This window comes from Melanerpes formicivorus, unplaced genomic scaffold (genome assembly GCF_026170545.1).
Source record: "Melanerpes formicivorus ecotype bairdi unplaced genomic scaffold, bMelFor1.0.p_v2 SCAF_24, whole genome shotgun sequence".
Classification (NCBI taxonomy): Eukaryota; Metazoa; Chordata; class Aves; order Piciformes; family Picidae; genus Melanerpes; species Melanerpes formicivorus.
The window spans coordinates 11,428,054-11,450,928 of NW_027142376.1; the positions used below are offsets into that span (position 1 = coordinate 11,428,054).

General features: G+C 43.5%; 1 protein-coding gene across 13 annotated transcripts in view; it reads left to right on the forward strand.

The window, feature by feature from the left end:
- Positions 1 to 22,875, forward strand: part of RBMS3 (RNA binding motif single stranded interacting protein 3) — a 929,122-nt gene that overhangs the window by 900,804 nt on the left and 5,443 nt on the right. For 9 of the 13 annotated variants that reach the window (XM_068152893.1, XM_068152894.1, XM_068152892.1 and 6 more), the window contains 2 exons: positions 12,407 to 12,487; positions 14,925 to 15,052. In XM_068152893.1, coding sequence (XP_068008994.1) covers positions 12,407 to 12,487; positions 14,925 to 15,052 — 209 coding nt within the window. Of the gene's footprint in view, positions 1 to 12,406; positions 12,492 to 14,924; positions 15,057 to 22,875 lie in introns of those variants that run through there. The other 4 variants (XM_068152895.1, XM_068152902.1, XM_068152904.1 and 1 more) reach the window with 2 other exon arrangements.

Genomic DNA, 22,875 nt, shown 5'->3' on the forward strand with positions numbered 1-22,875 from the left:
CTTTCGGAAAGTTAGCACTGAGGGAATACTATGAACAGACTTGGGATGCTGCTATTCTGCCAGTACTAAAACATCTGTTTTACTGACCCCTTCTAGCATTGCTGATATGATTCCTGGGAAAATAAGTACTAAGCATACCTATAAAGCTATATTAAGTAATGACTTCTGGCAAATGGGGGCTTGCCTTTCCTTTCTCTCTCTTTCTTCCTTTCTTCCTTCCTTCCTTCCTTCCTTCCTTCCTTCCGTTCTTTCTCTTTCTTTCTTTCTTTCTTTTTTCTTACTCTTTCTTTCTTTCTTTTTTCTTTCTCTCTTTCTCTCTTTCTCTCTCTCTTTCTCTCTCTCTCTCTTTCTCTCTTTCTCTCTCTCTTTCTCTCTCTCTCTCTTTCTCTCTTTCTCTCTTTCTCTCTCTCTTTCTCTCTCTCTCTTTCTCTCTCTCTCTTTCTCTCTTTCTCCTCTTTCTCTCTCTCTCTCTTTTTTCTTTTCTTTTCTTTCCTTATCTTTCCCTTTCTTCTTTTCTTTCTTTCTTTCTTCTTCTTTCTTTCTTTCTTTTCTTCCTCTTTTCTTTCTTTCTTTCTTTCTTTTCTTTCTTTCTTTCTTTCTTTCTTTCTTTCTTTCTTTCTTTCTTTCTTTCTTTCTTTCTTTCTTTCTTTCTTTCTTTCTTTCTTTCTTTCTTTCTTTCTTTCTTTCTTTCTTTCTTTCTTTCTTTCTTTCTTTCTTTCTTTCTTTCTTTCTTTCTTTCTTTCTTTCTTTCTTTCTTTCTTTCTTTCTTTCTTTCTTTCTTTCTTTCTTTTTTTTTCTTTTTTTTTTTTTCTTTTTTTTCTTTCTCTTTCTTTCTTTCTCTTTCCTCCTTTCTTCCCTTCCCTTCCCTTCCCTTCCCTTCCCTTCCCTTCCCTTCCCTTCCCTTCCCTTCCCTTCCCTTCCCTTCCCTTCCCTTCCCTTCCCTTCCCTTCCCTTCCCTTCCCTTCCCTTCCCTTCCCTTCCCTTCCCTTCCCTTCCCTTCCCTTCCCTTCCCTTCCCTTCCCTTCCCTTCCCTTCCCTTCCCTTCCCTTCCCTTCCCTTCCCTTCCCTTCCCTTCCCTTCCTTTCCCTTCCCTTTCTATTTTTTTTTTCTTTTTTGTCTTATTCTTCTTAACAATATACCTCAGATTTCTTAGGTCTTAAATAGTTCACCTGTACAAAGTGAGATTCAGAGCTAAATCATGCAACATTTTTGATTGCTTCACATTTTCCTAACAAAATAAAACATCCTCATATAAGGGATCGAAAGTAATACAACAAAATACTGTGAAAGAGATACAGTACTCAAAACTGGGAGATATTCTAAGGGACCTCTGTAAGGTAGTTTATAGGGGGGGGGAATTTATGGTTAGGTTACAAACCAGGAAGGCTTTTAAGGCAAGGAAGAATGACTTTTTAAAGCAGTTAGCATTTTTCCCCCCTTCTTTCATTTTCTGTTTTGTGTTTGTGGTACTTTTTTTTCACTTTTTAGTGTTGTCATTTTGGATGAAACAATGACCAGTTGGGAGAGGTTTTGTGTAATTTTTGCCACAAAGTAGTTCAGCACTGCAAACAGGTCATGATATGGTGAATACAGTCCAGCCCTCTTAGCCAGCACCCTTCTAAAAGGTGATCAGAGGCTCTTCAAATTCATGAAGAATTAATAGTCCCTAGAAGTACATGGGCACATTATTAATAATGGCTTCATGTGCTCATGTGTTGAGTTTCACTGATGCATTTGTTTATGTATTTATGTTGCAAATATTAAAATAAACCTTTATTATTAGAATAAACCAAACCAGGTTGGAAGAGACCTTCAAGATCATCGTGTCCAACCCATCAACCAATCCAACCCACCCAAACAGCTAACCCATGGCACCAAGCACCCTGTCAAGTCTCCTTCTGAGCATCTTCAATGACGGCGACTCCACCACCTCCCCAGGCAACCCATTCCATAGCGCAATCACTCTTTCTGTATAGAACTTCTTCCTAACATCCAACCTGAACCTCCCCTGGCGCAGCCTGAGACTGTGTCCTCTTGTTCTGGTACTGGCTGCCTGGGAGAAGAGACCATCATCAGCCTGTCTACAACCTCCCTTCAGGTAGTTGTAGAGAGTGATAAGGTCACCCCTGAGTCTCCTCTTCTCCAGGCTGAGCAACCCCAGCTCCCTCAGCCTCTCCTCATAGGGCTTGTGTTCCAAACCCCTCACCAACTTTGTTGCTCTTCTCTGGACTCATTCCAGCAAGTCAACCTCCTTCCTAAACTGAGTGGCCCAGAACTGGACACAGTACTCGAGGTGTGGCCTAACCAGTGCAGTGTACAGGGGCAGAATGACCTCCCTGCTCCTGCTGGCCACACTGTTCCTGATGCAGGAATGTATAGAAGCCATTCATCAGGGACTAATTGAAAGAATTGTAGGCAGAAGGAAATTCTAAAGAATTTCCAGCCAAGGGGGTGTACAGGCAATTTTTATATCAGAAGAAGTAGGTATAATTCTGCTGCATCACTTCTTTATTCTTCGCTATACAAGATCTGGAAGAAGAATACCAGTATGACAGAATCTTAGTGATTATCAACCCTGGCTGACCAAGACTGCTGCAGTGGATTCTTTTGTTATGATGCAGTCACTATACCCTGGTTTTATATAGGATACTATAGACAGGACATTCTAAAATAAATCATGCACTTACACATGCTAAAACACCTCCCCCAGAGATATCATGAAGTACATTCACAGAGAAGATACATAGAGGGTATTAGGAAAAATATATATATGGCCCTATAGTAGAGAAATGGGGAAAAAAGTAGAAGGATGAAGAAATCAAAGTACAACATATCACCAGAGTCCTGATTTTTGTTTTAAGTGTAAAAGAAGTCTTGCTCTCTTGCAAATGTACCCTCCTTTACACATAGAAGTGTCAGGTTCTACACAGTGGCCACAACAACCCCATGAGGACAGAGTGGCTGGAGAGCAGCCTCTGGCAGAGAGGGACCTGAGGGTACTGGTTGATGGTAGGGTGAACATGAGCCAGCAGTGTGCCCAGGTGGCCAAGAGGCCAATGGCATTCTGGCCTGTATCAGGAATAGTGTGGCCAGCAGGAGCAGGGAAGTCATTGTGCCCCTGTACTCAGCACTGATAAGGCTACACCTTGAGTACTGTGTCCAGTTCTGGGCCCCTCAGTTTATGAAAGATGTTGTGTTGCTGGAACGTGTCCAGAGAAGGGCAACAAAGCTGGGGAGGGGTTTGGAGCACAAGCCCTATGAGGACAGGCTGAGGCAGCTGGGGTTGCTTAGCTGGGAGAAGAGGAGACTCAGAGGAGACCTTCTTGCTCTCTACAACTACCTGAAGGGAGGTTGTAGCCAGGTGGGGGTTGGTCTCTTCTCCCAGACAGCCTGTGACAGAACAAGAGGACACCATCTCAAGCTGTACCAGGGGAGGTTTAGGCTGGATGTTAGGAAGAAGTTCTTCATAGAAAGAGTGATTGGCCATTGGAATGGGCTGCCCAGGAAAGTGGTGGAGTCACAATCACTGGAGGTGTTTAAGAAGAGACTGGATGGGGTGCTTGGTACCATGGTTTAGCTACTAGATGGTGTTGGATGATAGGTTGGACTTGATGATCTCAAAGGTCTTTTACAACCTGGTTAATTCTATTCTATTCTTCTGGCACACAGAATTATTCAAACTATGCAAAGAAGCAGTTTTCACATCTTGAAATATGCTATTCATATATGGAGGATCACTCTACATTTCTGTAGTGCTGCCTACAGTGGAGGTTTTGTCACAAGGAAAACATGGTGAAGATATCATGTGTCTAGTTACATTCATATGAACTACAAAGGTTGGCACCCTGAGGTCAAGATCCATAGCTGTGTATAAACTGATAAACATAACACACACAACCTGTTGTAAAGAAGTACTCCTGTAAGAAGTTTCACTTGCCTTTAATGAAACCCACAGTCAAAATGGGAACTTAATTTTCATGTCCTGATGAGTCTTCCTCCATTTTCTCCCTTTTCAGCCACTGCAAGATTATCTGAAAGCGATTCAACACTTTAATGGCATCCCTTTGTTGTGTCAGACTTTAGGCTTTATAAAGTGGCTGAAGTGAATGAACCAGGGTTTTTTTTTTTATTCATCTGGTTTTATAGATCCCCCTGGAGTGCTCCTTGCATTTACAAATGGGATTTTGTATGCTAGTGAGAGCATGGTAGTGATCAGACTGTACTCACATTTGTTTAAATAATCTTTATCTGATTAGTCCTGATCACTCTGCATTAGCAGCAAGCCAGAATTTCAGAGATAAAGAGAAGACCTCTCAGCTGGGGCATCTCCAGCTCCTCTGCACTGCTTCTTCTATACTTTTGTATTACTCAGATTTATAGTATAGCATCAGAGTATAGTATCAGTCAGGGTTGGAAGGGACCACAAGGATCATCTAGTTCCAACCCCCCTGCCTTGGGCAGGGACACCCCACACTGGATCAGCCTGGCCAGAGCCTCGTCCAGCCTGGGCTTAAACACCTCCAGGGACAGCGCCCCAACCACCTCCCTGGACAACCCATTCCAGGGCTTCACCACTCTCATGGTGAAGAACTTCCTCCTCACATCCAGCCTGAATCTCCCCACCTCCAGCTTCATTCCATTCCCCCTAGTCCTATCACTACCTGATATCTGAGAAGTCCCTCCCCAGCCTTCTTGTAGGCCCCCTTCAGATACTGGAAGGCCACAATTAGGTCACCTCGGAGCCTTCTCTTCTCCAGACTGAACAGCCCCAACTCCTTCAATTTGTCCTCATTTCCAAAGTAGGGATTTGTGAAGGATGCTTAGAACTCCTGAAGAGAAGACCACTGTAAATATAGTTCTTGAAATTATTATTCTCTCTGCTTTCATTTAACATGCTCAGAGAATTAGGTAACATCTCATTAGGAAGGCTGAAAGGCTGGCGATAGCCGATGATCCTAAATACCTTTTTAGTACTGAGCAGCAGGGAAGAAAGGTTAAGCCTTGTAAAGATTTCTGTTTTCTGCCTGAACAATGAGGGCAGTGGACCAGTGATGGGATTCTGTTGAATGACAGTACTATTCTTGATAGGACTATGGTAATTGTGTGGTAAAATAGCATTACATTTTAGGCCAGGCTGATGATAATTATTAGCCAAAATATGATAATGGATGCAAAAACTCCATATCTTTGATTCTCACATTCTTTAATTGGGAAAAGAAATTGAATAATTTCAGCCTTTGAATAATTACAGAGTTCAGTTGGTAAATGAGAAGGCTTCTGGGTAGCTAAAGATGTTTAAAGTAAAAGCTATGGTGTCTGGATATTGTATTTAATTGAACTGCCACTGGTGCTGATGAGCTACATTGTCATAGAATCATAAAAGCAATAAGATTGGAAAAGACCTCAAAGATCATCAAGTCCAACCTATTACCCAACACCCCATGTCTACTAAACCATGACACCAAGTGCCACGTCCAGTCCCCTTCTTGAACACCTCCAGGGATGGTGACTCCACCACCTCCCTGGGCAGCACATTCCAATGGCTAAGAACTCTCTCTGTGAAGAATTTTCTCCTCATCTCGAGCCTAAACTTCCCCTGGTGCAGCTTGAGACTGTGTCCTCTTGTTATGTTGCTGGTTGCCTGGGAGAAGAGACCAACCCCCACCTGTCTACAACCTCCCTTCAGGTAGTTGTAGACAGCAATAAGGTCTCCCCTGAGCCTCCTCTTCTCCAGGCTAAGCAACTTCAGCTCCCTCAGCCTCTCCTCACAGGGCTTGTGCTCGAGACCTCTCCCCAGCCTCGTTGCCCTTCTCTGGACACATTCTTAAATTGAGGGGCCCAGAACTGGACAGAGTACTCAAGGTGAGGCCTAAGCAGTGCTGAGTACAGGGGCACAATGACTTCCCTGCTCCTGCTGGCCACACTATTCTTAATGCAGGCACTCGTGCCTGACTATGGGATAAGAGGACGCAGTAAGAAACTGTTCTTTTTCTATTGGTGGACAGGGTCTTTTCTGATGAAAATATGGATGTGGTTTTATTCTGCGTATCATTAAAGTTATAACCACTTCACACTGGTTGAAGAGAGATGCAATTTTTGTGCATTGCAGGAAAAGAGATTTGAAAGTCGGAGTGTGTGTTTCCTTCATTAAAAGTAAATAAATAGATAAATGTAATCCATCAGACTAATTTCCTTCAGTTTTCCATGTAATGGAGATGGGTTTTGTATAATTCTGTTAGTGATGCAGTGTCTAGACTTCTCAGATGGTTTAAAAAAACAGGTCAAACAAACACTGGTATTCTGAGAATCCTAACAAAGCTAAGTCCTTATTACTGTGCTATTGCTCATGCAGTGATATGAAGCCACAAGTACTCACTGAAGACCAGACTCTTGCTGACTTAAGACACATGGATTACCATTTACTCACATAAGATGTCCCGTTTAACTTCCCTTCAGCAGGCTGCTGCAATGTAAATGCTTACCAGCATGTGTTGGTAAAAGGCTTCTGCAATTTGATTCTTACCTTGAACATCTCTGTTCCCTTTCTGGAGTGCAGAATCATAGAATACCAGGTTGGAAGGGACCTTTGGCATCATGTGGTCTAACCTTTCTTGACAAAAGCACAGTCTAGACAAGATGGACATGCATCCTCTCCAGGTGAATCTTAAATGTGTCCAGTGCTGAGGAATCTAACACTTCCCTGGGGAGATAATTCTAATGGCTGAGTGGCAGGAAGGTGGATGAAATAAGGAAAGTGATCTTTGATTTCTGCCACAGATATACATACAAACAAAGTGAAACAGCAGAAAACCACATTTGCATATTGACTTTATAAAGTCCTCTTCTTTATTTCATGTTTGTTGCTCTGCGTATCAGGAATAGTGTGGCCAGCAGGAGCAGGGAAGTCATTGTGCCCCTGTACTCAGCATTGCTTAGGCCACACCTTGAGTACTGTGTCCAGTTCTGGGCACCCCAGTATAGGAAAGATGTTGAGTTGCTGGAACATGTCCAGAGAAGGGCAACAAAGCTGGGGAGGGGTTTGGAGCACAAGCCCTATGAGGACAGGCTGAGGGAGCTGGGGTTGCTTAGCTGGGAGAAGAGGAGACTCAGGGCAGACCTTCTTGCTGTCTACAACTAACTGAAGGGAGGTTGTAGCCAGGTGGGGGTTGGTCTCTTCTCCCAGACAACCTGTGACAGAACAAGAGGACACCATCTCAAGCTGCACCAGAGGAGGTTTAGGCTAGATGTTAGGAAGAAATTCTTCATAGAAAGAGTGATTGGCCATTGGAATGTGCTGCCCAGGGAGGCGGTGGAGTCACCATCACTGGAGGTGTTTAGGAAGAGACTGGATGAGGCACTTGGTGCCATGGTTTAGTTGATTAGATGGTGTCGGGTGATAGGTTGGACTCAATGATCTCAAAGGTCTTTTCCAACCTGGTTAATTCTGTATTCTGTATGTCCTTGGTAAGCCTACAAATTCTGACTAAGTGTTGTTCAAGGTTTCCAAATACACATGAAACTTCTATGTTAATATCTTATTCTGTAAATTCTTTTTGATTTTGTTTATGCCTGGAGAGTTACTCGGTGTTGATCAGGTTGTCAACTGTTGTCACTCTGTAAAATCTCACAATATTAATTGTGGCCAAGACAATTAACATATATCCAGTAGTCACTTTCTAATCACAGCTGTGTTATTTCATAGGCACCTAAGCCTATAAATAGAACTGTATTTTAGGGTGGTTTCTTATAACTTCTGTTAATGATGATATTCCAAATTGGAACAGTGTGGCTAAAGTCTGCTGGTGGCATAAATGAAGTTGTTTGATCTTTGCTCTTGCAAGAGGCACTCATTCTTTCAGGCACTGTCTTAGATGAAATTCAGTAACTAATGGCTCATGTAAAAGGTGTGTGCTCTGTATCTCAGCTCTTAGGCACTTGCCTGATTCTTCATTAACCTGAGCCCAAGAAAGGCAGGCCTGAGGCTTATTAGGGCCAATGAATAAATGAGTATTACCTGTCTCAATGTATGGGTATTACCTCAATATTGTCTCAATAAATGGGTATTACCTGCCTCAATGTAAAGGCTCCTGCAAATTTCCTGGAGGTCATTCATCCCTGCCTGTGATGGGTGAAATGTATTACCTAATGCAATGTGCTCCCTCACTCTATCTGGTGCAGGCAGTTGCCTTTGTCCTGCTCTTTTCTTCACAATACCTGTCACCTTTATGACTTAGTGTTTCCTGCAGGGTTAACAGCAGTCTTGCTAGAGCCTGTCTGAGATACCTTACTGTTTGCATACCTTCAAGAACTGATGTGTTCTGTGACTGATCCTTCCCACAGCTTCATTTTGTCACCCACCTTCTCATTTGTTACCTCCTTTTATTTAACTCCTTGTAGTCATAGAATCATGGAATTGGTAGGATTGGAAGGGACCTCGAGGACCATCTAGTTCCAACCCCGCTGCCATGGGCAGGGACACCTCAAACTGGAGTGTCATGGAGAGGAAGGCAGAAGTGTAATTGGAAAGCAGAAGTGTAATTGTCTTTTATCACTCTCATTTTCTAGCTATTTATTTTTTTCACATTTTTGAGCAGTTTCTGCAAGGTAAAAAGGAAAATCCCATTGGATGAGGTGTGAGTAGAATTGTTAATGTAACATACAGGCTAAATTGGTGCCCTGATAAGTGCAGTCTGAATTAAGCAATCAGGCATTGTCAAGCATGCATTATATTATGATAGCATGTGTTTACATACAAATTAAGAGCAGTGCCAGCAGCAATGTCTCTTTTTTTCTTCCTGTAGTAGAAATTATCATCTTTCAAAGGATCAGAATGCCAAAAGAAGCTCCCTTGCACCCTCCTGGTCTACCTGCAGGGCCTGTAGAGTCACTGCTGATTTCACTGCCAGAAATAAGCAGCTTCTACTTTTAGAGCAACAAAGCCTGTACAGTTGTGGAGGAACCAAGAATTTTCTTCTGCCTTGCACATAGTTTGTTGAAAGACTGATCATGTTACAGCTCAAAAATCTTTCATCCTGATGGAAAGTTATGACAAAGAAAATGGATTTGTATTTTTCAGACTCTGTCATTTCAGTTCCTACAATACTAATATTTAGTGCAATTAGCTGGGTAGTGCTCAAATGAGCGTGTGAATCATGCTGTATCTCTCTCACATGTGCATGTGAACAAAGAACTTGGTGTGTGTGATTCATGGAGAAAATAAATCTCAGTGATGGTCTTTTGCCATCTGCCTGCTTCCAAGTTACATTAGTTTTGGGAAGCAGATGCAGACTATACACACCTATAGGCCTTGTGGTCCTTGTGGAGCACATCACTGCAGACTCTCCCATCCCGTGACAGTAACATTATAAAACAGGATGAATAAAGTAAAAGCAACTCTGGAACATCTCATTATCCTTGTGGTGGTTTGAGCCTTAACTGGGATTTAAGAGCTCAGACGGGGGACAAGACTGAGAATTCCTTACTCCCTCCTCCCCATCCTCTAAAAAGCAAAAGGGAAAGAAAGGGGGGATAAGGAAAAAAAGGAGGAGGTAAATCTACCGAGAATTAATTTGGAGTTGGTTTGGAAGTAGAGAGGTAAAAATTTTCTTTAAACAATATATATATATATATATATATATATATATAAAAATATATATATATATATATAAATAAAACAATAACAGGAAGGGTTCACAAGGGTAAGGAACAAGGATAGATAGAGACAATATATATACACAAAACCAACAGTCCTTTGGAGATGCAGCAGGGAGAAAGAGACCAGGGCTGACCACATGGCAGAGAAGCAGTAGCAACTCTTTAGTCCTTTTGTCCCCAGGAGGCAGAAGTAAAAAAGAGAGTAAATGGCTGCAGTGTCTTCCTTTTTATAGGCTTGTTGGACAGGGAGGGTGAGTGGAACAGACTAACTCATTTTCCCACGGGGAAAACACCCTCTAGGGAGAGCAAGGCTCACAAGCCCTCCCCCTACCACCTTCAGGATAGGCATAACCCTACTCCACAAGGCCAAACTGTACTGAGTATAAGAGGGACAGTTGGCCTCATGTCTTGGGTGGGCTAGGATTCATGAAAAAAACCACCTACAGAGTTCAATTGTCATTCCAAAGAGCAAGGAAAAGCAGCTGCAGAAAAACTTGGCCTGAGAAAGATATACAAACACTGAGAACACTCTCATGTCTTTGCTCATGTAAAGAAAAACACTGAGAATGTTAGTAGAAATATTGTTGTGTTTTTCAACACAACATGCTGCTCCTATGGCAAGTATATATTCTACATCATTTATGTTGCTCACTTTTCTTCTTCTATAGAAAAACAATTTAAGTGAAGGGGTTTTTTAGTTCTTATTTATGGGGTGTTGTTTTTTTTGTTAATTCTACTTGAATGAAGCCTTCAGAATTTAGCTGTGGGGTTTTTAAAATGTGCCATTCTCATACCCTGAGGCCTTTCTCCAGCATTGCTGCCGATTCTTATAGTTTCATAGTTTCATTCAGGGTTGGAAGGGACCACAAGGATCATCTAGTTCCAACCCCCCTGCCGTGGGCAGGGACACCCCACACTAGATCAGCCTGGCCAGAGCCTCATCCAGCCTGGGCTTAAACACCTCCAGGGACAGGGCCTCGACCACCTCCCTGGACAACACATTCCAGGGTTTCACCACTCTCATGGTGAAGAACCTCCTCCTCACATCTAGCCTGAATCTCCCCACCTCCAGCTTCATTCCATTCCCTCTAGTCCTATCTATCCTATCCTATCCTATCTATCCTATCTATCCTATCTATCCTATTCTGCACCCCACTATGCAATTTCATGACGCGTGTTTGTGACAGGCATATCAAACCATCCCGTTTGTTTAGAATGGAGGTGAGAGAGTGCTTTAAATGTAAATTTCACTATAAACAGCAGCATAAAATCTTAAAAGCTCTTCCTAGCTCTGCCAGGAAGCAAAGCTATATTTAACTCATTTTAAAATTCATCGAATGCATTCTAGACTGGTTCAGATCTTCAGTGTGTCTTTGAAGATAACATGCAGTTGGAAGTGTCTTACAGTCAGTTGTGGGACTGGGCGCATTCTGAGATCCTTGTCAGCGAAGACAAGCAGTTTGGACTGGATTGTAGAAAGAGGAGTACATACAGATCTGACAACTTAATATTGATGCTTTTCTTTTCTTTTTTTTTTTTTTTTTGAGGATTTGAACAATATCTGTTGCATTCAGTTCAAGAGCTTTCTCAGAAGAGCTGTATAGAAAGAGATTAGTGCCATGCCAATGGCAAAATCCACATTCATTCGTTAATTTTACTAGAGATTGTCTTGCAGTGATTGGGAGAGAATGGAAGGGAATGGAAGGGAATGGAATGGAATGGAATGGAATGGAATGGAATGGAATAGAATAGAATAGAATAGAATAGAATAGAATAGAATAGAATAGAATAGAATAGAATAGAATAGAATAGAATAGAATAGTCCAGGTTGGAAAAAACCTTCAAGTTCATTGAGTCCAACCTATCACCCAACACCATCTAATCAACTAAACCATGGCACCAAGTGCCTCATCCAGTCTCTTCTTAAACACCTCCAGTCATGGTGACTCCACCACTGCCCTGGGCAGCACATCCCAATGGCCAATCACTCTTTCTGTGAAGAACTTCTGAACATCCAGACTAAACCTCCCCTGGCACATTTAAGCAAAGCTAATGCAAAGTGTTGCTATAATAATAATTTGCAGATGATTCAAAATGCATGGAAAAGATCCCTGGATATTAAGAATAAGCCATAAGACTTTATCTAGGAATTGCTTGTACAAAAGGAGAATCTCCTAGATATATCTTCCTCTTTCTTTATTTTTCCTGCCTCACATTGCTCCTCCCTGCAGCTTTGCATCACCGTACCAGTAGCTGCTGCTATTGATAGGGTTAAATATAGACTGGAATAAACCTGTAAAATGTCATGCTTATTTTTCTGTAGGTGTCATTTGATGAAAATCAATGAAATTTCAAAGGATTGTTTAGATTGATTTTATATATATGTAGCCACTGTATACATGCTGCTATAATGTCTCTACTTGTGTTCTTCTGTAAGTACAAATAGGAGCCTTTATATTTTAGAAGTCATATGAATGATCTGAACATATCAGGCAAGATGTTTGCTATTACCTACATTCAGATATGACCTGACTTTGTGATTTTTGTTTTTAATAGCTACGGTAATTCACCATTTAATAGCTATGGTAATTCCTACCATTGTCTAAAATCCTTAATTGAAAGGCATAGTAGGCTATACGCTAGCCCAAAACCTCTGAACAGGGAATTGAAACAGCACCGTGCTTCTAATATGGTTTTATGTGTCTGGTTTATGGGTTTCTAATATTTGTTTGCCTTTGATTTTTATTTCTAGTACATGACTGCTGCTGCACCTATGCAAGGGACCTACATTCCCCAGTACACTCCTGTGCCTCCAACAGCTGTCCCTATTGAAGTAAGTTCGTGAAAGCAGAGTGAAGAAGTAGCAGAACTCTTATCTGTTATGCCTACTTGCACTTGTTGTTTGAAAGGGAGCTAAAATTACATTATGGAATGGTGGCTGGAAGCTTCCAGCTTTCAAAATTAGGATTGCACATTTCCTTTTCTTTTCTTGTTTTCTTTCTCCCTCTTTTTTTCTAACCCCTCCCTCCTTTTTTCTTTTTTTTTTTTTTCCCCTTTAAAAATTATTTTCAAGGGCTTTTGTTTTGCATTTGTTTTGTTGTACAGCAGGACATGCAATAAAACAGCAGTGATTTTGACTATTTTTTCCCCATGTACTTGGGAGGGAGATGGGAAGAGACAGGAAAACAAACCCAGCAGGCAGACCACGAACCCAAAACAGATTCCAAGAAGAGAAGATTGCAAGAGGGTTTCATGCAGTCCTTAGCAAGTATAGGTAATTGCTGAAACATTTAGCCACCAGAAAAAGTGATTGAGCAATGGAAACCTTCCTCTTGTATATACAGACGTGGAGGATGCTGCACTGACTGAGTGCTTTTCATCCTTGAGGAAGGCTTCGCTCCCTCCCTCCTTGGGGCTGAGTCATGCTGATGACAGTCTAATGAGTAAGTATTTACTCAACCCTATAGACCACAAGCTGCTGGGAGAGTGTCAGCTTGGCCTCCAATTCTGTGAGCTGCTGAACACAGGGAGAGGAGAGAGCCTTGGCATCCTCTTCCCTGTGTGCTTCTCTTTGGCACCACTTTCTTTTATTAATACCTTCTCCCCTACTCGTGGGGCGATACGAGGAGTGCCAGGGTCTCTGTACTTCTGTCTTCTGCTGTGTGGACTTTGGGGTCTGTGCTATCACTACCCTGTGCTGTGAGGGTGCCAAGTTAGTGGTGCTGTTGGCATGGCTCCATCAGCAGTCAAGTGGAATCATCCTGTTTTTTTCCTGTTTTCTTTACAAGTACTAAGATTCCCAAATGAGATCCCAGAGGAAAGGCTGCTAGTGTTCTGTCATATGACCTGGTCATGTTTTCATCTTCTTTTGCCTCAGGAAAATTTTGCTTCAAGCCTTGTTTGTTTACAAATGAGCCATGGGTACCTTTTTTTTTCTGTTGCCATTCTTAGGAATTAAACTAGACAAATACAAATTAAAAAAGAGATAATGGGATAGAGGGCAGCTCATGCAGCAGGACTGCAAAGGGGAAATCTGTTCTTCCCGAGCCCTCCTCCCCATCGCCCACTGGTATATTAGTGCTTGCTAAAGTAACATGTTGATGCAGTTATCTAAGAAATTAATCAAAATATTATCTGAATATTTAGCCTGTTTCCCTTTGATCCAGTGATGAGTATTGTTAATGTTTGCCTGCATTCGTGTAGCATCATGAAACAGGCCCCTACTACGCTGTCTGCACCACGATCAGAGACAAAAGAAATACAGTCTCTGCCCCACAGAGCTTAAGGTCTCAAGATGAGATGAACAAAAGTAGAAGGCTAAAGACAAGAAATCAGACAGAATAAAACTGAGTCTGTTAAGCAACAGCTATGAAGAGTTTGTGAAAAATGAAACAGATGTTTTTAACAGCTGATTTAAAATTAACTACCTGTTGTTTACACAAGACTTGAAAAACAAAACAACAAACAAACAAACTGAAAACAAACAAACACCAAAGCCAGTGCTTTGTGCTCCCTCTTCTGGCTCTGCTGTGTGGGATACAGCTCCCTGAAGAGACCTACTAGCGTTGTTCATGTGACCAATACACCAATCATGCAAGTAAAGAAAATGTAGCTTTGAAAAGTGTAAAAATAGGGTAAGAAATAGTACATAATGTTACATTCATACATAACATCTTTTGTGTGTTTACCTACTTTTTTGATGAAATATAAGCAAAAAGACTTGACAGATAAGTCTTCAGTGTGAAGTAGATTTGTTTTCACAGGAAACACACAGAAGAGTACAGTATTTTTCTGAGGTGGCTAAAATTCAGTTGGATGCGCAGTAAAGCAAAGAGCAGTGAGCCTAGATTCTGCTTTTATTGCACTGCATAATCAAACAAAATAAATATGAACTCAGTGATGTTGTGGTAGGTAAGTGAAAATCAAAAGAGCCTTACATATGTTGTAAAAAACACAGGTAAAATGCAGACTCCACTGAAGTCAGAAGTTATGCCTCTGGCTTTGAACAGGCAGGGAACTGCGCTCAAAGGTGGAGTTGTTTTCTTCTGCAGCCTGTGACAGCAAAGCCTGGTATGCTAAGAAAGCTTCTTTTTGCTGGATTAGCTCTCTTAAAATGATGGAGTTTGATGAATTAGTATGTGGTCCCACTATCTCAAACTCTTGACCTCTAGAGAAACACAGGTATGGTGGCCTGGGGCTGAGCTCCTTTATGTACTTCATTGCAGAGAGTAAAATTAGTAAGAATTTCATGTTCTCATTTGATTCCCCAGGGTGTCGTTGCTGATACTTCTCCACAGACGGTAGCATCTTCATCACAGGAAGCCAGTGGTCAACAGCAACAGATGACAGTGGAAACATCCAATGAACATGCACCTGCATATTCTTACCAACAGTCTAAGTAAGTAGGCATGCACTTTGTACCCAGTAGATTTTTCTTTCTTGGTTGTAGCAGGCCAAATCCTGATCCCCATTTCAGCAATATGATTTCTGAATAGTGTTGTTAAGTTAAGAGGAATTCTGGATACATAGCAGTTTAATTAGCAGAAGGTTTTGGCTAGAGGCCTTGCCTTGGCAAAGTGTCCTTGAGTTCCTGCCTGCAGTGATATGCTATTTAACTGTCTGCTGCTTTTCTGGACTCAGAAGGATTTCAACCATTATAATGATGGGCTAAAGCAGCATCTGGCATAAGAGGCTAAAAAGAAGGCTTAAATTTTGCGGTGCTGAAAATGTTGGCACAGTGCACATGCAAAGGTTTCTTTCTTGAAGTGTAGCTAATGAAGCACTATGAATTACCCCAAGTTGGTATTTGTGGTTGTGCAAAACTGGTGCCATACCAGCCCTGAGTGTTCAGGATCTGAAGATGGGGTAAGGAGGGATAAGAAAGGGATGGGGAGAAGCGCTGCTCTGTCTTTCTCTTGTCCTCTCTTTCCTTTGTTTGGAAAATTCAAAGTGTATACACACTCAGATGGATACAGAACTCTAAAGTATCTCTTAATCTTTAAAATAATCCTCAAACACTCCTGCCTTTACCACAATGGATTAATGGAATGAATTAATGGAATGAAGCTGGAGGTGGGGAGATTCAGGCTAGATGTGAGGAGGAGGTTCTTCACCATGAGAGTGGTGAAACCCTGGAATGTGTTGTCCAGGGAGGTGGTCGAGGCCCCGTCCCTGGGGGTGTTTAAGAGCAGGCTGGATGAGGCTCTGTCCAGCCTGCTCTAGTGTGGGGTATCCCTGCCCATGGCAGGGGGGTTGGAACTAGATGATCCTTGTGGTCCCTTCCAACCCTGAATGAAACTATGAAGCTATGAAACTATGAAACAATAAAATGAGACCTCACAAAGGGAAGCTTCCTTAGTGACAGGGCACTCACTGTGACTGACCAATGTTGGACAGACTCTAGAAAGGAGCTTCAACCAAAGCCTTAATTCATATATATGCATGTTGAACACCAGTGTCACCATGAGAAGAGAATGACACATTTTATTATCTTGGAGAAGAAAGCAGAAATATTGCCAGACAAGAAACACATTAGATATTTCATTCATTGCATCATGGCATTGTACAATGTAGAAGATATGAGCTACTATAGGAAAGATGAGAGTTATATCAATGTGTCAGTTGCTTCATATAGAATTTCTCCATAGAATCAATAAGGCTGGAAGAGACCTCAAAGGTCATCAAGTCCAACCTGTCACCCAAGTCCTCATGACTACTAGACCATGGCACTAAGTGCCACATCCAATCCCCTCTTGAACACTTCCAGGGATGGGGACTCCACCACCTCCCTGGGCAGCACATTCCAATGGCTAACAACACTCTCTGGGAAGAACTTTCTCCTCACCTCCAGACTAAACAATCCCAGTCCCCTCAGCTGCTTCTCACAAGACCTGCTCTCCAGACCTTTCACCAGCTTTGTTGCCCTTCTCTGGACCTGCTCCAGGACCTCAATGCCCCAAACAATCCAATGCTCAAGGTGTGGGCTCAGCATTGCTGATATCTGACCTCTGAAAGTGGAAGGTGCATTTATTTGACATATGACTAACAAATAGTTTCAGGACACATAATGTCCCCTTTTTTGACCACCATAAAACATAAGACCTCACTATTTTTTATGTCATATTTTCCTATGTGTACAAGCTACAAAATGTCGTAGTTTGGGCTGGGTGCCCTCTGCTACAGGGCTGCTTCCTGTGTCCAGAAGTCCAGCCCAGTGGGTGGACACAGGAAATTAGGTTATTTCCTACCATGATCCCTTGCACCACTATAAGTTTCGCGGCGGGGTCTGGCACTTGCTCTTTTCTTCCTCCTCCGTCAGTTGGTAACATGGGGGAGAGATCTCCTGGCCTTGGGCCTTGCTAGGCCCAAGGCCACGGGGGGATGGGCAGTCTCAGATCTGGCCAGCTGAGACTAGCCTAGCAATGGGAGGGGGAAGAGGGAGCCCTGGGGGTCTCGGGTGTACCCCCAGGTAGGGATGGGTTTCTCTGGGTCTGTTTTGGGTTCTTTTTCTCTCGTCACTGTATCTCTAGTTCTCTGCACGCACTCACTGTTCTATTTAAACTTTCCATCACCTTTGCAATCTGTTTGTCTGAGTCGTTATTTCTGCGCGTGGTGGGGAGGGGGCTTGCCCCAACCCATTACATTTTGGCGCACCAACGTGGGGCTGGCTGTTGTGCCCACTCTGCAGATCGATTGCAAAGGATGGAGAGTTTAAATTCAGTTCTGGGCGTCGGTTTGGGTTTGGCAGTTGGGGGCTCAAGTGATGTTGCTGGGGCGACCGTGTAAGCTCTTATGGATTGTGGGGGATGACTGGTGCGCTGCCAGTGGCGCGGACCCTCTCCTATTTCAGGCAGGGGTGGTGCTCGACCATCGGCATCGGGGTACCGCTTGAGAACGCGGAACCTGCCCCTCCTCCGCGGCGGGCAGTGAGGTGGGGGAGGGGCAGCGGCGAGCAGATCAGAGTCAGGTCCGTTCTCGCTGCGGGGATAGAGCCAGCCGCTGCGAGCGGGCGAGCCAGCTCCCGAAGCCCCGGGGGGCCGACGGGGACTCCAGCTGGAAAGCCGTTTTCAAGGGCTCTGAGAACGCGTGCATGGCTTTCGCTGGAGAAGCCGTTTGAGTGTCCGAGGGGTGGAGGTGATTTTGATTCTGCGCCGCGGCGGCAGAGGTGGGCGGAGCCCTGCTGCGGGCGAGCGGCGCCGGCGGACCCGGCCGTACGCTCGGGCTGCGGCGGGCCCGGCCCTAGTCTCTTCCCCGACTTTTTCGGACGAGTTCCGAAACTGGCGCCGAGCACCTGGCTCCACCTCCCTTCTTCTCAGTGAGCTGTGGTGCAGCCCCTCCCTTTCCAAGGTGGGGGGTGTGCAGCCGGATGCTGTCTTGCTTTGGTACTGGTACGCCTAGTGGGGGGGCAGAGTACCTCGGACAAGCATCCGTGTGGTTTTGGACCGCAGTTGGAAGCGGTTGGTTGCGGCACCCTGGATGGATTGAAAAAGGCAGTCGTGGGTTGGATTGTTTCGACTGGCCTGCCCCAGGGGTGGAGAATATGCCGCCGAGTGACCATGGGTGAAAAGTAGAGGCTTGGCTGAGAAGTCGTGAGGCTGCTCCAGGTGACCAGGATGCCCAACGGATCCATGGAGAACTTGCACCGCAGGAGAATGTGCTCTGCATCGCCGGGAGGTTCCACTGGATGAAGGAAGAAGAACTGGAATGGACAGACACTAGAGCCTGACTGAGAGACTGTTTGAGTGGACGCCCAGATGAAGACACGGACTTCGCTGGACATGTCATCAGTTTTCTGATTTGATGATGTGTTTGGGTGCAGGCATCATGGTTTGAAATAAAGGGGTGGCTCCTGTCGTAGTTTGGGCTGGGTGCCCTCTGCTACAGGGCTGCTTCCTGTGTCCAGAAGTCCAGCCCAGTGGGTGGACACAGGAAATTAGGTTATTTCCTACCATGATCCCTTGCACCACTATAAGTTTCGCGGCGGGGTCTGGCACTTGCTCTTTTCTTCCTCCTCCGTCAGTTGGTAACATGGGGGAGAGATCTCCTGGCCTTGGGCCTTGCTAGGCCCAAGGCCACGGGGGGATGGGCAGTCTCAGATCTGGCCAGCTGAGACTAGCCTAGCAATGGGAGGGGGAAGAGGGAGCCCTGGGGGTCTCGGGTGTACCCCCAGGTAGGGATGGGTTTCTCTGGGTCTGTTTTGGGTTCTTTTTCTCTCGTCACTGTATCTCTAGTTCTCTGCACGCACTCACTGTTCTATTTAAACTTTCCATCACCTTTGCAATCTGTTTGTCTGAGTCGTTATTTCTGCGCGTGGTGGGGAGGGGGCTTGCCCCAACCCATTACACAAAATTAATAGCAATCTTTTTATTGATGGACCCACTTATAGACACATTTGCATCCCTTCCAGCCATTAGTCTCTCTAGCACCTTTTTGCTAGAGAGCACCATTTTGCCGTACATGATGGCCACTTACAGAATATGATGGGCAGAAAGAGGAAATAGATGTGAACATACTGTCCTGTTGGCTTATTTTGGTGACTCTGTTCTGTAGGGATTTGGATCTGACCATTCCAGTGTTCCAGTTCCCTTTCACTGAAGTGAAGCACTGGAATAGGCTCCCCAGGCAGGTGGTTGAATCGCCATCCCAGGATGGCAGACAAGTAGTGCTGAGAGATGTGGTTTAGCAGCAGTCTTGGTAGAGTTGGGCTCAGCCCTCTTAAAGGTCTTTTCCAACCAAATGATTCTGTGATTCTAAGTCTCAAAGCAAAAGGACTTAGGTTCAGGAGCCCTCATAAGGTATCTGTCACCAGCGGATTCTGGCTTTTTTCCCCACAGAGGAGGAAACTACCTTGCAATTCTTTATTGAAATGGATGACCTGCTTCTTGCCAGTGTGGTGCATGCCTGCCATCTCTGAGAATGGGATCACTCATCTTTCCTTGTCAGCTACTGCCTTGTTGCAATGATGGATACATTTTTGATGGCACTGGCATATATATTCAGAGAAATTTCTTTCTTTTCTAATCACAGGGGCAGGTCCAGTGCAGACATTTTATTATGATTATTTCTGTCTTTTTTTTCCCTGAAATGTGCCTTCTATTTGTATCTACCAGTTGCAGGCAGAAATGCAGTGTGTGAAGCTGTAGAAACAAACCGAAATATAGAATCACAGAATTGTTAGGGTTGGAAGGGACCTCAAGCATCATCTAGTTCCAACCCCCCTCTCTATGGGCAGGGGCACCTCACACTAGATCATGTTTCTCAGAGCCACATCCAGCCTGGCCTTAAAAACCTCCAGGGATGGGGCTTCTACCACCTTCCCGGGCAACCTGTTCCAGTGTCTTACCACACTCATGGTGAAACACGTCTTCCTAACATCCAATCTGAATTTACCCATTACTTTTTTTTTCCATCCACCCTAGTCGGATGATGGTCTCTTCTCCCAGGCAGCCAGTACCAGAACAAGAGGACACAGTCTCAGGCTGCGCCAGGGGAGGTTCAGGTTGGATGTTAGGAAGAAGTTCTATACAGAAAGAGTGATTGCCCATTGGAATGGGCTCCCCAGGGAGGTGGTGGAGTCGCCGTCATTGAAGGTGTTCAGGAGGAGACTTGATGGGGTGCTTGGTGCCATGGGTTAGCTGTTTGGGTGGGTTGGATTGGTTGATGTGTTGGACACGATGATCTTGAAGGTCTCTTCCAACCTGGTTTGGTTTATTCTAATAAAGGTTTATTCTAGTCCTATCATTACCTGACACCCTAAAAAGTCCCTCCCCAGCTTTCTTGTAGGCCCCTTTTAAGATACTGGAAGGCCACAATAAGGTCTCCTCAGAGCCCTTTCTTCAGTCTGTGTAGTCCCAACTCCCTCAGTCTGTCCTCATAGGAGTGGTGCTCCAGCCCTCTAATCATCCTTGTGGCCCTTCTCTGGACACGTTTTACCATGTCCAGATCCTTCCTGCAATAGGGACTCCAAAACTGGATGCAGTACTCCAGGTGGGGTCTCACCAGAGCAGAGCAGAGGGGGAGAATCACCTCCCTCAACTTGCTTGCTGTGCTTCTCTTGATGGAGCCCAGGATGTGATTTGCTTTCTGGGCTGCAAGTTTCATAGTTTCATAGTTTCATTCAGGGTTGGAAGGGACCACAAGGATCATCTAGTTCCAACCCCCCTGCCATGCGCACGCTGGTGGCTCACAATCCTTGTCTTAAAAAACCCAACTTCTGCCAGAATATTTCAGTAACCTTTAATATGATACCAAGTGAAGATCTTTTGTAATTAAACCATCATTTCATTAGTCTGCTCTTTGAAAGACACATTTATCAGCAGCAAGCATCACACCCAACACGCAAACTTACAAAGCAGTATCAGGAGAGGTAATTAACATGACTGGACAATGATTTTGTCAGATGTAGGCAAAGGAAAAGGCAAGTGCTATGAAAGTATTTCATAGGAGCTGATCAGTCAGGACAAAAGCAGTGTATTTCATTATAATTATTTTTCTTTGCAACAATCATAAAATTGCAGGCAACAAAGAAGAGGCAAGGTACTCAGAACATCCTGAGTAGCATAAAGACTCTGTACTCTCTTTGTAAGTGAAAATAAACCAAACCACAAGACTTAAAAGTTACATTCCACTTTTTTTTATCAGCATACATATGCTTTTATTTGATATGCTGTCTTAAGGATCCCACTCATAAGGTGTTCAGAAGTGGTAATTTCTTGTCAAAATACTGGCTACCTATTATTGTGTAGCAATATAGGAGAAAGAGTCTTTGGTTTCCAAGCAGAAGGCATCACTAGTGAGGGAACCACCTTAATTATTTTAGAACCATGCATTTTTTTTCTCCTTGGAAATCTTGCATTCAGCACATACAAACTGTGAGATTTATGAATTGGAGATAAATGGATCTCCTGATTTTAAATGTGGAAAAATAAACTGCATTTTTCCAGAGCATTTTGTGAACTAACCCAGTGCCATGTTAGAATAGAATAGAATGGAATAGGATAGGATAGGATAGAATAGAATAGAATAGAATAGAATAGAATAGAATAGAATAGAATAGAATAGAATAGAATAGAATAGAATAGAATAGAATAGATCGGACCAGGTTGGAAGAGACCTTTGAGATCGTCGCGTCCAACCTATCATCCAATACCACCCAACCAACTAAACCATGCAACCAAGCACCCTGTCAAGTCTCCTCCTGCGCACCTCCTGCAATGGTGACTCCACCACCTCCCTGGCCAGCCCATTCCAATGGGCAATCACTCTCTCTCTATAGAACTTAGATTAGGGAGTATGTGCTTTGATCCTTCAGTGGAATTGGTCTTTCATACATATGGTGGCTACTCGACCTAGACTGGCAGTACAACCTCAGGAGGTGAGCATCCAGCTTGGGTACTTCTGCTGGAAATTGGGCAGAGAAAATTATAAGAAAATAATTGGTTGCTGCTTTCCACATACATCTGTTACCGCCTTCAAAATACTAATTTTCAGGTTTCATGCAATGAAAAAGTAATTTGATAAACTGATATTTAAAGTTCAAGTTAGTTTTTAATTTACCATCCTGGAAAAAAATAGCTCTGTGGCATCAACATTTTTCACAATTTAACTCCTAACATTGAAATTAATTTAGAGCTGAGCAAGATAAACACAGAAATGCCTGTAAAAGGAAAGGGGATGGATTTTCTTGTGTTGAACTTTGGTTGGAAAAGGATTTATTTTTTTTTCCCCACACAAGTTTTGAGGACTGGAGGAAAAGCCTACAGTTAACCCTTGCTGATAGCCCTACACGCGAAACAGTATTTAGACCTGGATTTTACATCTCCTCAGAGGTCTCATATAGTCTTCCTATGTTTGATGTGATATTATCTTTAAATGACAATCAAACCTCAAAAGTACAAAGTGAGAGTTATCTTCTGTAAGAGAAGAGTTGATAGTTTAACTTATTCTCTGTGCTAAAATTTAGAAAGATTTGACCCTATATGATCAAAAATTGTGTTTTTTCTAATTAATATCACTCTCATTGTTTCTATTCAGTTAGAGTCATAGAATCACAGAATCATAGAATCAACAAGGTTGGAAAAGACCTCAAAGATCATCAAGTCCAACCTGTCACCCAACACCTCATGGTTACTAAACCATGGCACCAAGTGCCACATTCAATCCCCTCTTGAACACCTCCAGGGATGGTGACTCCACCACCTCCCTGGGCAGTCACCCAAGACC